The following is a 15,165-nucleotide window of genomic DNA, read 5'->3' as shown; positions in this document are numbered from 1 at the left end:
GCCGAGGGATACCTTAGGGATGCCCTAGGAACGGTGCGGGAGGTGGAGGCAACGGTGAACTGTGACCTCGGTCTTGTAGGGGATTCGGGAGGCAGCCAGAACCCACTCAGCATGTCCTCATGTGTGTATGCATTTGTTCTGGGTACATGTGTGTATGTTTGTAAGCTTCTGTACATACGAATGTGTGTACCTGAACGCATGCATGTAGTATATGTTGTATATAGAAGCATGTGTTTATGTGAGTGTGTATGCATGTGTTCCATGAACATGTCTAAGTGTTTGGACACAGGTGTGTATTATATAGCTTTGAGTGTTGTTGTGATACGATTGTGCATGTGTAAATTCATGCGTGTGCACATGCATGTGTTGTGTTATGTGTTCTCTGGTGCACACGTGTGTGTATGTGTCATGTGTGCATGTGTGTGTTTGGTGTGTGGGTCCATTGCTGCCTGTTCACCCTCCCATGTGCCCTGCTCAGAGCCACCAGGCGCGGATCGCCACACTCTACCTGCCCCTGTTCGGCCTGCTGATAGAGAACGTGCAGCGCATCAACGTGAGAGACGTGTCCCCCTTCCCTGGGAACCCAGGCAGTGTACGTGGTGGCCTTTCCTTCTGCCCTCTCAGTCCACGCTCCAGGGCTGGTGGGGCGGGGGGGCTGGCACCTTTTGCAGGGGCTGGGGGCAGGAGTCTGGCCCAGACTGCTCTCCTGGCTTTGGGTTGCTCACCTGACATGGCCGCCTCCCTCCCACCCTGTCTCTCCTTCGCTTCGGTGGTCGGATTAGGGTTTCACGCCCATCCACCTTACACCTCAATTCCGTCAGCAACGATGTTTCTGCATTGATCATGAGATTCTAAGTAGATGGGAATAGACGGGTTGGGAGAACACTAAACAGTCCAGTACACACCCTTCTGTTTTGCCACTTAAACCATCTACTTTAGGCCAGAATGATGACTTTGGTGGTCTTCTAAAGTTGTGTTGGAAAATTGAGCAGACCAAGGGATTATCTGAGAAATTCATTCATCTTGAAATTTTTTTATTTCGGGAGATTTGACTATTGAGCTCAATGGATGTTACTGGCCCAGCTGTTTCCTCCTCCCACTTTAATCTCTCTCTCTCTCTCTTTCTCTCCCTCCCTCCCTCCTTTTCTCCCTCCCTCCCCCTCTCTCTCTCTCTCCTTTCTGCCATGGTGCCAGGTGCCAGGCTGCATAGAGAGTTTGCAGTTTCCTCTAGACACCAGAGTCTTTCCCACCTGCATTCTCTGACCCTGTCTGCTTTGCAAAAATCATTCTGGTCACATGGCAGCCTCAGTCCAGTGAACAAATGAGCCTTTGCCCATGGGGGGGAAAAATCCCTTTTCCCACTCATTTTCCAAATCCTTCATCTCTGTCCTGGAGCTGAATTCGTGGGGAGCCCCAGGCTTGTACCCATTCTCAAGGCTGCTCACCCTAGAGGAATTTCCAATGTGGAAACAGAAAACTGTGTTAGGGTTAGAGAGAGCTTGTGAGGGCTGGAGAGATAGCACAGAGAAAGGATATTTGCCTTACAAGCAGCTGACCAAGGAAGGACAGTGGTTCGTATCCCAGCATCTCAAATGGTCCCCTGAGCCTGCCAGGAGCAATTTCTGAGTGCAGAGCCATGATTATCTATCCCCTAAGTGCTGGCAGGTGTGATCCTGCCCCCCCCCACCCCGAAGAGCATGTGAGGTTCCCCCAGGTTTTCACAGGGAAAAGCAAAAATCTGAAAGAATATTAAGAAACATGGTGCCAACGTTGTGGAAAGTACCAGGTGCTAGATGTTTTGGGGTGGGGGAGAAACAGAAATAGTGGCATGGAACCCAATTCAGGGCTCCCTTCTGGCATCCACCCGCCTCCACCCTCTCCTGCCTTGCCTGCTTGCCCTGGTAGAATCTGGCTGTTCTATCCCCTCCTTCTGTCCCCACAATCCGTAGAATGGTCTTTTAGTCCTTTCTCTTTGTCTCTTCCTTTCTCCCTGCCAACAGATGGTAAAGGAAGAGGCTCTGGGCTCACCTGCGGTAAACCCCCTCATGACACCACAGAAGTTTGGAGGCACTCTGGACCCCACCCTCCACAAAGACCTGTTCGGAGCCATCTCGGGCATCGGTAAAGCATGTTGCTCACAGTGCTTCTTCCTTGTGTCGCTTTGAATCACACCACCGACCAACCTATCAGACTTTACAGAATCTGAAGCTGGAGGGCCTCAAAAAGATAGTTCAGTGAGCTGACATGGCAGAGGGCACCTCACTGGGCCAGTTCCAACACAGCCTAGAGCCCCAAACATCACCAGGAGCAACTCCCCCCAACTCAGCACCTAGGTGGAGCATCACTTTGGGTGGCATGTAAACCAAATGGGGAAAAGAAAATTGGGGAGATATAGAAGAGATAGAACAGCAGGAAAGGAACTTGCTTTGCATTCAACCAATCAGTTTGATCCCCAACACTGTAGACTGAGGACTGCCAGGAGTGATCCCTGAGTACAAAGTCGGGGGTAAGCTCTCTGGACAGTTAGGCATGCCCCCCAAAAGAGTTTTGAGGATAAAATTACTAAAAATTTGTGGCTGACTGCTCCCTTTCAGAAAAGCAAATTTCTCAGAAGTCTACCTTGAAGCAAAAAGACAGACCCCCCCCCCACCATGGTCAGTTGTTTGAGGGGCGGGGGGAGACACCTGGCTATTAGGTCAGCCAGTAGCCAGCAGAATCATTCTAGTACCTTCCATGGGTACAGTGTCCCCCACTGTCTCCCACTTTGGGAAAGGCCTTGAATATTCATTTTCTGGCTCTTTCCCCTCTGCCCTGCCATAAATCACACACACACATACACACACACACACACACACAGAGTTCTCAGGTGATCTGAACACTGCTCTTCAACATCTATGTGTATGTGATTGTTTATTTCATGCTTTGGAGCTAATTTATCACATTCAGTGTTCACATCTGGCTGTTTTTGCCTTCTGCTAGGTAACATCTTTGCAAGGTCACATGTGTAGGAGGGAAGGATTTCCCTGCTGCACTCATGATATGGCTGAAGCATAACCCAGGAATTCCTGAAGGGGAAGTCAGGGTTCAGAACTAGACTGCACTCTAAAGTAGGGTTTCTCGAGCCTCTTTTCGAGAATATTTTTTTCTACTCCTTGGGAGAATGACAGATGGTATAACTCGAGATTCCATTGAAGGAGTTTCTCCCCCATAAAATGCCTGAGAAGCATGCTTAGTAATAATTGGACTCACTGAGTCTGTGCATTAGCTCCCACACAAAGATAATGGGGCCAAAGAGTAGCTATCTTGACTGAATCCTCCTAGCATTCACAGCTTTTATCTGTCTTTCCTGCTCTCTTTAACTACACTTCAAATAAACAAAGCACACTCCTGGGGAGCTGAGATCTCCCGAGAAATGGGGGCAGAATAAAGGAGACTGTTCTTGCATTTGCAGGCGATGGTTCTCTCTGCATTTCTGTCCTTGCCCTTGTAGTTGTTCCTTTGTTGGAATTGTGTCGGCTGACACTGGGCTGAAGCTCAGATTTAAACCCCATTTCCAATGCATTGTGCAGCATCAAATACCGAGAATCCCTATATCTGTGTATGTTATTTCTGGCTAAATTTACCTCATTTGACCTCATAGAAGTGAAATTAATTCATCTGAACCCAGCACTAGTCTGGGGTTCCACTGGCTATTCTCCTGTCCTCTGACCTCACTGTTCTCCAGAGTCTGTTCTCTTCAGGGGTACCAATAATTGACACGAAAAGGGAACCTTCTCTTCACCCTTAGTGTCCCCATCTCCAAAACCAAGTCTGAGCAAGGACGCTCTGCACCGTGACCCTACTATTCCACCATAGCCCAAAAAACATAATTCTTGTTCTGTGTTTTGTTGGGGGGGTTACATCCAGCAATAACTCAAGGCTTACTCTTGGGTCTGCTCTCAGGGATCACTCCTGGTGGTGCTGTGGGAGAGCATATGAGTTGCCAGGGATTGAACCCAGGCCAGCCCTATGCATGGCCAGTGCCATAATCCACTCTAATCACTGCTCCAGCCCTGCAACAAACTCAATTCTTTAGCTGATTCATGTTCGGTGGGAGCGTCTTTATAACCAAAGACACAGGCCCTGGAGTCTTACTGCTATAGAATTAGGGCCTGGAAAGGACTGAACAGGAGTGGGACATTTTGGTTCATCCAAGTCGGCAGTTGCCTGTTGGAGCGTGATAGGCCTGGAGACAGAAAGATGAGGTCTTGAGCACAGTTTGGTGGCTTCTTGCAGTCTTCCTTCTGTGTTGGTGGCGAAGTTACGAAAAGTCCTTAGAACAGATGGAACATCCTCGCACTCTTGGCTGAATTTCCTGCTCTGGATCTGTGTTCCATGAGGATTCACTTAAGGATCCATGTTCCCTAAGGATTCACCGAAGCCTTCTGTCTTTTCTGTCTTGGTCTCTATTTCCTCTCATTGAGGGTCGCTTTCCAGAGGAGCTGGGAGATTCCTACCAGCCTCGCTTTGATCCATCAAGGGGTTTCCAAATGGGCCTCAGACCCTGCGCTTGTTAGGAATAGCCACCTCCTCCTAGTTCGGAAAGAAATCTCTCTTCTAAACATACAGACATCAACACATATGTACGTGTCACCAGACATCTTAGGAGCCTAGGGTTTTGCGTTTTTCTTTTTCTTTTTCTTTTTTCTTATGTTTTTCATAGGGTATGTGAAGTGGGTTTTGGGTTTTGACTTTAAGAGATAGAGGTCTGGAGTCAGGCAGGAGGAGGTTTGGCAGGCCCACGCCATGCCGGAGGCCTGCTTGGCCAGGCCTAGGGGGGGTGCGGGATTTGGGTAACCCCAGCACCCCTCTGCCGCCTTGCTCCAGATCTCCAGGGCTTCCCCGGGCCACACCCCTGGGCAAGCCGGTGAGTTGGGTCCCTTGGTGGAGCTTGAAGGACCCTAGGCCTTCCCCCACTATCCATGCGGCTCCTTAGGGAGGGTCTGGGTGGGGCTCTGAACTTCTGTTCTCCCAGCTTCTTGAAGGATCTCTCCTTCCTGGGAGCCGGGAGTCAGGCAGGAGGGTTTGGCAGGCCCCGCCATGCCGGTGGCCTGCTTGGCCAGGCCTAGGGGGGGTGCGGGATTTGGGTAACCCCAGCACCCTCTGCCGCCTTGCTCCAGATCTCAGGGCTTCCCGGGCACACCCCTGGGCAAGCCGGTGAGTTGGGTCCCTTGGTGGAGCTTGAAGGACCCTAGGCCTTCCCCCACTATCCATGCGGCTCCTTAGGGAGGGTCTGGGTGGGGCTCTGAACTTCTGTTCTCCCAGCTTCTTGAAGGATCTCTCCTTCCTGGGAGCCGGGAGTCAGGCAGGAGGAGGTTTGGCAGGCCCACGCCATGCCGGTGGCCTGCTTGGCCAGGCCTAGGGGGGGTGCGGGATTTGGGTAACCCCAGCACCCCTCTGCCGCCTTGCTCCAGATCTCCAGGGCTTCCCCGGGCCACACCCCTGGGCAAGCCGGTGAGTTGGGTCCCTTGGTGGAGCTTGAAGGACCCTAGGCCTTCCCCCACTATCCATGCGGCTCCTTAGGGAGGGTCTGGGTGGGGCTCTGAACTTCTGTTCTCCCAGCTTCTTGAAGGATCTCTCCTTCCTGGGAGCCGGGAGTCAGGCAGGAGGAGGTTTGGCAGGCCCACGCCATGCCGGAGGCCTGCTTGGCCAGGCCTAGGGGGGGTGCGGGATTTGGGTAACCCCAGCACCCCTCTGCCGCCTTGCTCCAGATCTCCAGGGCTTCCCCGGGCCACACCCCTGGGCAAGCCGGTGAGTTGGGTCCCTTGGTGGAGCTTGAAGGACCCTAGGCCTTCCCCCACTATCCATGCGGCTCCTTGGGGAGGGTCTGGGTGGGGCTCTGAACTTCTGTTCTCCCAGCTTCTTGAAGGATCTCTCCTTCCTGGGAGCCGGGAGTCAGGCAGGAGGAGGTTTGGCAGGCCCACGCCATGGCGGTGGCCTGCTTGGCCAGGCCTAGGGGGGGTGCGGGATTTGGGTAACCCCAGCACCCCTCTGCCGCCTTGCTCCAGATCTCCAGGGCTTCCCCGGGCCACACCCCTGGGCAAGCCGGTGAGTTGGGTCCCTTGGTGGAGCTTGAAGGACCCTAGGCCTTCCCCCACTATCCATGCAGCTCCTTAGGGAGGGTCTGGGTGGGGCTCTGAACTTCTGTTCTCCAGCTTCTTGAAGGATCTCTCCTTCCTGGGAGCCGGGAGTCAGGCAGGGAGGTTTGGCAGGCCCACGCCATGCCGGTGGCCTGCTTGGCCAGGCCTAGGGGGGGTGCGGGATTTGGGTAACCCCAGCACCCCTCTGCCGCCTTGCTCCAGATCTCCAGGGCTCCCCGGGCCACACCCCTGGGCAAGCCGGTGAGTTGGGTCCCTTGGTGGAGCTTGAAGGACCCTAGGCCTTCCCCCACTATCCATGCGGCTCCTTAGGGAGGGTCTGGGTGGGGCTCTGAACTTCTGTTCTCCCAGCTTCTTGAAGGATCTCTCCTTCCTGGGAGCCGGGAGTCAGGCAGGAGGAGGTTTGGCAGGCCCACGCCATGCCGGTGGCCTGCTTGGCCAGGCCTGGGGGGGTGCGGGATTTGGGTAACCCCAGCACCCTCTGCCGCCTTGCTCCAGATCTCCAGGGCTTCCCCGGGCCACACCCTGGGCAAGCCGGTGAGTTGGGTCCCTTGGTGGAGCTTGAAGGACCCTAGGCCTTCCCCCACTATCCATGCGGCTCCTTAGGGAGGGTCTGGGTGGGGCTCTGAACTTCTGTTCTCCCAGCTTCTTGAAGGATCTCTCCTTCCTGGGAGCCGGGGAGTCAGGCAGGAGGAGGTTTGGCAGGCCCACGCCATGCCGGTGGCCTGCTTGGCCAGGCCTAGGGGGGGGTGCGGGATTTGGGTAACCCCAGCACCCCTCTGCCGCCTTGCTCCAGATCTCCAGGGCTTCCCCGGGCCACACCCTGGGCAAGCCGGTGAGTTGGGTCCCTTGGTGGAGCTTGAAGGACCCTAGGCCTTCCCCCACTATCCATGCGGCTCCTTAGGGAGGGTGGAGGGTGGGGCTCTGAACTTCTGTTCTCCCAGCTTCTTGAAGGATCTCTCCTTCCTGGGAGCCGGGAGTCAGGCAGGAGGAGGTTTGGCAGGCCCACGCCATGCCGGTGGCCTGCTTGGCCAGGCCTAGGGGGGGTGCGGGATTTGGGTAACCCCAGCACCCCTCTGCCGCCTTGCTCCAGATCTCCCGGGCTTCCCCGGGCCACACCCCTGGGCTAGCCGGTGAGTTGGGTCCCTTGGTGGAGCTTGAAGGACCCTAGGCCTTCCCCCACTATCCATGCGGCTCCTTAGGGAGGGTCTGGGTGGGGCTCTGAACTTCTGTTCTCCCAGCTTCTTGAAGGATCTCTCCTTCCTGGGAGCCGGGAGTCAGGCAGGAGGAGGTTTGGCAGGCCCACGCCATGCCGGTGGCCTGCTTGGCCAGGCCTAGGGGGGGTGCGGGATTTGGGTAACCCCAGCACCCCTCTGCCGCCTTGCTCCGGATCTCCAGGGCTTCCCGGGCCACACCCCTGGGCTAGCCGGTGAGTTGGGTCCCTTGGTGGAGCTTGAAGGACCCTAGGCCTTCCCCCACTATCCATGCGGCTCCTTAGGGAGGGTCTGGGTGGGGCTCTGAACTTCTGTTCTCCCAGCTTCTTGAAGGATCTCTCCTTCCTGGGAGCCGGGAGTCAGGCAGGAGGAGGTTTGGCAGGCCCACGCCATGCCGGTGGCCTGCTTGGCCAGGCCTACGGGGGGTGCGGGATTTGGGTAACCCAGCACCCCTCTGCCGCCTTGCTCCAGATCTCCAGGGCTTCCCCGGGCCACACCCCTGGGCTAGCCGGTGAGTTGGGTCCCTTGGTGGAGCTTGAAGGACCCTAGGCCTTCCCCCACTATCCATGCGGCTCCTTAGGGAGGGTCTGGGTGGGGCTCTGAACTTCTGTTCTCCCAGCTTCTTGAAGGATATCTCCTTCCTGGGAGCCGGGAGTCAGGCAGGAGGAGGTTTGGCAGGCCCACGCCATGCCGGTGGCCTGCTTGGCCAGGCCTAGGGGGGGTGCGGGATTTGGGTAACCCCAGCACCCCTCTGCCGCCTTGCTCCAGATCTCCAGGGCTTCCCCGGGCCACACCCCTGGGCTAGCCGGTGAGTTGGGTCCCTTGGTGGAGCTTGAAGGACCCTAGGCCTTCCCCCATATCCATGCGGCTCCTTTGGGAGGGTCTGGGTGGGGCTCTGAACTTCTGTTCTCCCAGCTTCTTGAAGGATCTCTCCTTCCTGGGAGCCGGGAGTCAGGCAGGAGGAGGTTTGGCAGGCCCACGCCATGCCGGTGGCCTGCTTGGCCAGGCCTAGGGGGGGTGCGGGATTTGGGTAACCCCAGCACCCCTCTGCCGCCTTGCTCCAGATCTCCAGGGCTTCCCCGGGCCACACCCCTGGGCTAGCCGGTGAGTTGGGTCCCTTGGTGGAGCTTGAAGGACCCTAGGCCTTCCCCCACTATCCATGCGGCTCCATAGGGAGGGTCTGGGTGGGGCTCTGAACTTCTGTTCTCCCAGCTTCTTGAAGGATCTCTCCTTCCTGGGAGCCGGGAGTCAGGCAGGAGGAGGTTTGGCACTGGTAATCTCTGTCCAGTCTACATTTTCAAAATCGTGCGGGGGCGATAGCCCCGCGCGCACAAAAAACATTAATAGTACTCTCACAAGAAACATTACTAGTACTCACTATCATTGAATTATGTTTTTATGTATGCAGAATGTCCATTTTGTACTCTGCCCTTTTGCATACCCCTTCATAAGTTCATATTTCTCTTTAACTTCTTTAACTCCTATCATCATTACTCCTTTTTTACCCTTTCTAACTTAAGTACTCTTGAGTCCTAATTCACAGACCAAAGTGGTGCCCTAGAGTTAACACCCACACAACTTTTTTAAAGGCATAAAAAGGACACATATCTTTTCAACATTTTATGGGTGTTTCTTTGACGGCTATAACTTTTGCTAAATACTTTCTTATACAGTGATGATCCCCCCCCATTTTTTTTTTATCTTCTATTTGTGAACTGCTCAATATGGAATTTGGTGTGAAAGAATCCCTCAGTTTAATACTTATGTTTGAACAAGTCATGGGTCTTGTTGGAAATGTTCTTATGCCCCCATATATCTGATAGCACCACGTGGCTTTATATCTTGTTTGCGTAGGCACACTGACATGGGAAAATACTAGACATACCAATAAGTTCTTATCTAATAGAAAGGGGAACACACAAATCTTGTAGTACAATGAGACCTTACACCCTGAACATTGACATAAAGACCTGGCACAGGCCTCAGAAGAATGGACATTCTCCATTTACCCTTGATCTACAAAGACATTTACAAAACATCCAAGGTTGTATATAACATCACCGGAGGCATTCCTGTACCAGGGACGACCCTACAGCTGCTCTGACATCGATCTACTCAAAAGAGACATCCTTAGCACTGAGAAGACAACAAGAACAATGACCTGTTTACTGGACAGGGCTTGCTGTATTGCCCCTTTATGGTGAGGTTTGTCTATAACATCACCTGGAAGCAATCCTCTACCACGGAAGACCCTACCACTGCTCAGACATCGTCTGCTCAAAAGAGACTTCCTTTAACACTGAGAAGACTTAACAACAACAACAACCTGCTTATAGGACAGGGCTTCCTGCATTCCCCTTTCATGGTGAGGTGAAACGAGAAGGCACTCCTCATCATGACTTCAATGTAGGACATGCAGATTCCAGAATCTTTAATACAGAAACATGAGACCAACAACAGAGACTGTGTGATAAGTGTGTTGGCGCTACGGACAATGTCTTGGAGCGAACGATAACTATCTGAGGCCTAGAGCTGGTCTTATGCCAGGAAACTTCAGGGGTAGGATCTCTTTGTATTTAGGCCAAGGCTATTCCTTTCCATGCCTCTCATATTTTGGTGGGCCTATGCAAACAACAATTGCCACTCTAACATCGTTTTTACTGTGCTCCTTTGACTCTAATCCTTAAAACACACCACTTAAAATTTGAGGTTAACTTAAGCTAATATGCATGTACATGGAAATGTAAAAAACACTATGCCTCTAATGTTTAAGGAGTTACGTAAGTTTGATGGCTTTAGATTGCCTTGTGTGCTGTTAAGAAATATTTAATGTGCTACATCTGGGGACTTGAGGGAAAAAGTAATTGCACATGGATTCTGTTTTATTTTTATCTTAACTTTCTTTGGTGAAAATTCAAAGTTAAGATATCAGCAAGGGGACTTCTTCTGATAATTATGTTATGGGTGATTGTCCTTCCACTGTAACTTTACCTTATCCTCTTTCTTTGCATCTTTTGTTCTCATAATTCATAATAAAAAATTAAAAAAAAAAAACCAAAAAAAAAAAAAAAAAAAAAAAAAAAAAAAAGAGATAGAGGTCTGGGATACAGCCAGCTGTATCAGCTGGTCAGCTATACTCCTGGCTCTGTGCTCAAAGATCACAGAGCCAGTATTTGGGGGACCATATGTGGTTCTAGGATCTAACAAAGGTCGACCATGTGCAAGGCAGGCATCCCACGCTCTCTCCAGCCTTAGTGCATGAAAATTTCTAAAATTTTTCAGTGTTTGGTTATAAAAAAGACTTGCCTTCCAGGGGTGATTTCTGAGTGCAGAGCCTGAAGAAGCCCCTGAGTGCTGCTGGGTGTGGCCCAAAAAACCAATCAAGAAAGATTTACCTTTGCTTCAAAATGCTCATTCTTGGGACTCGGACTTGCTCTTTTTTATTTCACCTTCTCTGTGTTCCATTGGGCTGTTTATCAAGGAAGAGAGAAAATGAGACATTTCTTCATTTTACATACTTGTTAAATATTTTTTAAAACTATGCACTAGACCGTGATGTTAATTAAGTACACCCAAAAACACAGCTACTCAACATATTGACTGATTGCATTTCCATCTGTTGCCTTAGATTAGAACTCTCTATTTCTGGAAGCCAGCCTAAAACCATGATAATTTGGGGTCTAATTTTACTTCAAGGAGCACCTACTTCTCTAATTGCTGTGCTTTCAATTAAATATGAGCTCTAGCTATATTAGAAAGGCTGTAATTATCATCTGGACATGATCGTTTTTCCTCTCTGGTTATAGATACGGATTCATGGTTTTTTCATAGGTTTTCACCTGCTCCTGTTAACAATTATTCACAGTTTCTATTTGGGGGAGACCAGCCTCTGGCCTATACTTTCATCCTTCCTTCACTTAAATTTAGAAATTTCTCTGGCTCTTCTCAACCAGAGACACTGAGTCAGTAAGGGGTTGGGATGACAGGCTTTTTTTTTATCTTGGTCAGAAGACTTGTGCTTAGGGGGCCGGAGAGATAGCATGGAGGTAAGGCGTTTGCCTTTCATGCAGGAGGTCATCGGTTCGAATCCCAGCGTCCCATATGGGTCTCCCGTGCCTGCCAGGAGCAATTTCTGAGCCTGGAGCCAGGAATAACCCTGAGCACTGGGGTGTGACCCAAAAACCAAAAAAAAAAAAAAAAAAGAAGACTTGTGCTTAGAGATTGTTGCAGCATGTTTTGGGGCCTCACCTGGCAGTGCTCAGTGGTTACTCCTGGCTCTTTGCTCAGAAATTACTCCTGGCAGGCTCAGGGGACCCTATAGGATGCTGGGGATCAAACTTTGGTCAGCCACGTATAAGGCAAAAGCCCTCCCACTGTACTATTATTCCAGGCCCCATGAGAGTCTGAGAATCTTTTTATGATTGTTTTTACTTCAATTTTCTCTAAGTAGAAAGTGAACTTACTAACCCGAACCCCCCCTCCATTTTTTTTTTTTATCTCATTACTTTTAAAATCTGGCAGTTCTTTTTTTTTTAAGGGCCTTCTGATAGAGGCCAGAAAGCCTGCCAGACAAATTCTGAAAGAGCTGTAACACTGAAAAATGTGGTAGCCTTGAGACTGGTTACTGATGTATTTCTCCCTTCAAGTGCTCTTTCTTCAGCCGGTAACAGATTTACATCCATGTTGAAAGTTCATGGCTGTATATGACAGAGTCCCAGGCTGTTGGCATGCCTGACTGGGGTTGAGCAGGGATTTGGGGTTTTCATGACAGTTCTCATCCAGGTCAAGAGGGACCCCTGACAGTTCTGTTTACTGGGTCCTAAGGGCCATATAATTACTGCCTAACACCCCAGAGGCCACTGGGGAAAACTGACATAAATTTAAGGAGGGAAACACCTACTTTATTATCCATAACTGCCGCTCTTGTGATTGAGGCATGAGTGACTGTTGACCAGTGGCCCAGTGCCCCAGTGATGGAGCCAGGGGTCCCGCCATGCTTTTTTCCTGTTTCCCACTGAGTTCGCCAATTGCTTTTCATCATAGCAACCAGTAAATAGCGCCCCCAAGACCTGACACCCTTTAAGGAATGCAGGACAAATGGGACATGAAAAGGCTGGCTCCTCCTATCTCCCTGGAAAATGTAGATTAGCCTGTGGCATCTTTTTTTTTTTTTTTTTTTTATTTAATTTTTAGGGCTTTTCATTTGCAGGGGGCGGGGTCACACCCAGCAGTGCTCAGGGTTTACTCCTGGCTCTATGCTCAGAAATTGCTCCTGGCAGGCTCATGGAACCATATGGGATGCCGGGACTCGAACCACTGTCCTTCTGCATGCAAGGCAAATGCCTTACCTCTATGCTATCTCTCCGGCCCCCAGGTTTTTAAATATTTTTATTGATTTAATTTTCAAAATTTAGTCACTGTGAAATTGCAAAGTTATTCGTAATTGGATTTCAGGCCTATCAGTGTCCATATCCCCATACCAATACCCTCTCACCTGCGTCTCCCCGACCAATCTGCTCCTATAAGAGCGTCTTGTATGTATACATTTTTGCACTCTGGTTTCCAGCACTGTTGCTGAGAGGGTTTTATCCATAACACTTTACCCCCTTTCAGCACCTCCTCCTCCTCCTCTTCCTGGTTGATCACTTCCCTCCACCATAGACATTCTCCCTCCCTATTCTATCCCCTGCAATGGCCTCCTCAAGTGATTTTAGCACATGGTTTAAATAATGATAAGCTGTGCCAGAGCCGTGATGCAAGCGGTAGGGCATTTGACTTGCATGCACTGACTTAGGACAGACCTCGGTTTGATCCTCTGGCGTCCCATATGGTCCCCCAAACTAGGAGTGATTTCTGAGTGCATAGCTAGGAGTGACCCCTGAGCATCACCGGGTGTGACCCAAAAACAAAAACAAAAAGATGAGCTATCGCAAAGTTTTTGGGATTATTTTGTGGATTTTTTTTTTCTGGGCCACATCCAGCAGCACTCAGGGGTTACTCCCAACTTAGGGGACCACATGAGATGCCACACAGATTGGCTGTGTGCAAGGCAAATGCCCTACCCTCTGTGCTACTGTTCCAACCCTTTTGTGTTTCTTTTTTTAATTAGATCACAATGGGTTAATTTATCATATTTTAGATGTCTTATAGTATTTTTCCCATTCTGAAATAGCGTGCATTACTTTCATCTTAGCAATCAGTCCAAGGTGATTTCCCACAAGTGAACTGATATTTACATCCAAATATTTCATTGGGTCTGGGATTAGGGCCACACTGGTTGGTGTTCAGAGTTGACTTCAGGGGATCACTCCTGGAGGTGCTGAGAGACCATATGCAGTACTAGGGATCAAACCTAGATTGGCTGCATACAAGGCACAGTGCTTTCTCCTCTGTACTTTCTCTTTCCAACCCTAAACTTATTTATTTATTTATTTATTTTTGGCCATACCCAGTTATGCTCAGACCACACTTCTGGCTCTGTGCTCAGAAATTGCTTCTGGCTTAGGGAGCCATATGGGAAGCCAGGGATCGAACCGTGGTCCGTCCTCAGTCAGCCGTGTGCAAAGCAAATGCCCTATCACTGTGTCATCGCTCTGGCCCCCTAAAGTTCATTTATATCTCATTCTTTATGTCTTACCCTGTAAAGGGAAGTAATTGTATCTAAGTTGTTTTGGTTTGGTTTAGTTTGGGGGCCACACCCAGCAGTGCTCAGGGGTTTACTCCTGACTCAGAGTTAAGGAATCACTCCTGGCAGTATCAGGGGATGCCAGGGATCAAACCCAGGTCATCCACTTGCAAAGCAAACACCCTCCCTGCTGTCCTGTCTCTCAGACCCCTGCATGAAATGCTTCAGCCAACTTTGTAGTAAGAGAAATAAGTGTCAGGAAAGCCATTTCCCTCACAACTCAGCACTTAGCATGATTTTGTTCTGTCTTGTCTCACCACTTGTTTGGCCTGGGCTTCCTTTGTGATTAGCTTCTCCATACACGACGTCCACCCCAAATATTAACAGCGTGAGGAACGCAGACTCCAGAGGCTCTCTCATCAGCACAGACTCGGGGAGCAGCCTTCCAGAAAGGAGCAGCGAGAAAAGCAACTCCTTGGATAAGGTACCAGTGCCTCTCCGCGGGCTGGGGGTCTCTTCCTTGTAGTGGGTTTTGTCCAGTGGAAACACGTCTCTTGGCCTTTGCGTCTTTCCAGTAGTGACTTGCTAACAGGGAGCAGGTAGATTTGCAGCAAGTGTTGTCTGGGTGGGGGGGTCATTTTCTGGACCCCTCCTCTCTGCCCTGATTCCTGTTTCCAGGACTTCAGATCAGGACAGTATTTGTAATGGAGGGTTGAGTGAATGATTGAGGCAGGTTCGGTGTCTGGATTCCCCGTGGTCTGTATTGGCAAATGCTGTGTAGTGCATAGGGATTGTTCAAAGGCGGGTCAGATACAAAGCAGAAAAGATCCTTCATCAGATTTTGGACATGGGGAGAACTCAACCTGCATCATCTTTGTGTTTAGCCTTTATCTGACAACAACAAAGTCCAACCATTTAGAGCTTGGTTGTGGGTCAAGGCTGGAGTTCAGCCTGACTCTACAGGGCTAGGAAATGTCTGCTGGTTAGGGCGCATTCCTAACATGTGGTGACTCAGGTTAGAGTCCCAGTACCATGCACCCTGCTTCCTCCACCAGCACTGGAGGGTCCTAAGCACCACTGGGCCCAAGGAGCACCATATTGCTGAGTCCTTGCTATGAACCCTGCTGGCTGAAGGTCACCAATGGGACCCTTTGCCTTCCTGAGCACTATTTGGGAGCACTTTCCCTCC

At 50.6% G+C, this 15,165-nt stretch overlaps 1 protein-coding gene and 1 non-coding gene across 2 annotated transcripts in view; one reads left to right on the top strand and one right to left on the bottom strand.

Moving 5' to 3' along the window:
- Positions 1 to 15,165, top strand: part of DOCK9 (dedicator of cytokinesis 9) — a 258,564-nt gene that overhangs the window by 200,174 nt on the left and 43,225 nt on the right. Inside the window, 3 exon segments of the mRNA XM_049778520.1 lie at positions 479 to 592; positions 2,001 to 2,121; positions 14,327 to 14,460. Coding sequence (XP_049634477.1) covers positions 479 to 592; positions 2,001 to 2,121; positions 14,327 to 14,460 — 369 coding nt within the window.
- LOC126017204 (U7 small nuclear RNA) lies at positions 11,886 to 11,947 on the bottom strand. The gene has a single exon (XR_007498846.1). It is a non-coding gene; the product is annotated as a U7 small nuclear RNA (small nuclear RNA).

Source organism: Suncus etruscus, chromosome 8 (genome assembly GCF_024139225.1).
Source record: "Suncus etruscus isolate mSunEtr1 chromosome 8, mSunEtr1.pri.cur, whole genome shotgun sequence".
Classification (NCBI taxonomy): domain Eukaryota; kingdom Metazoa; phylum Chordata; class Mammalia; order Eulipotyphla; family Soricidae; genus Suncus; species Suncus etruscus.
This window is presented reverse-complemented; position numbering and strand designations above follow the sequence as displayed.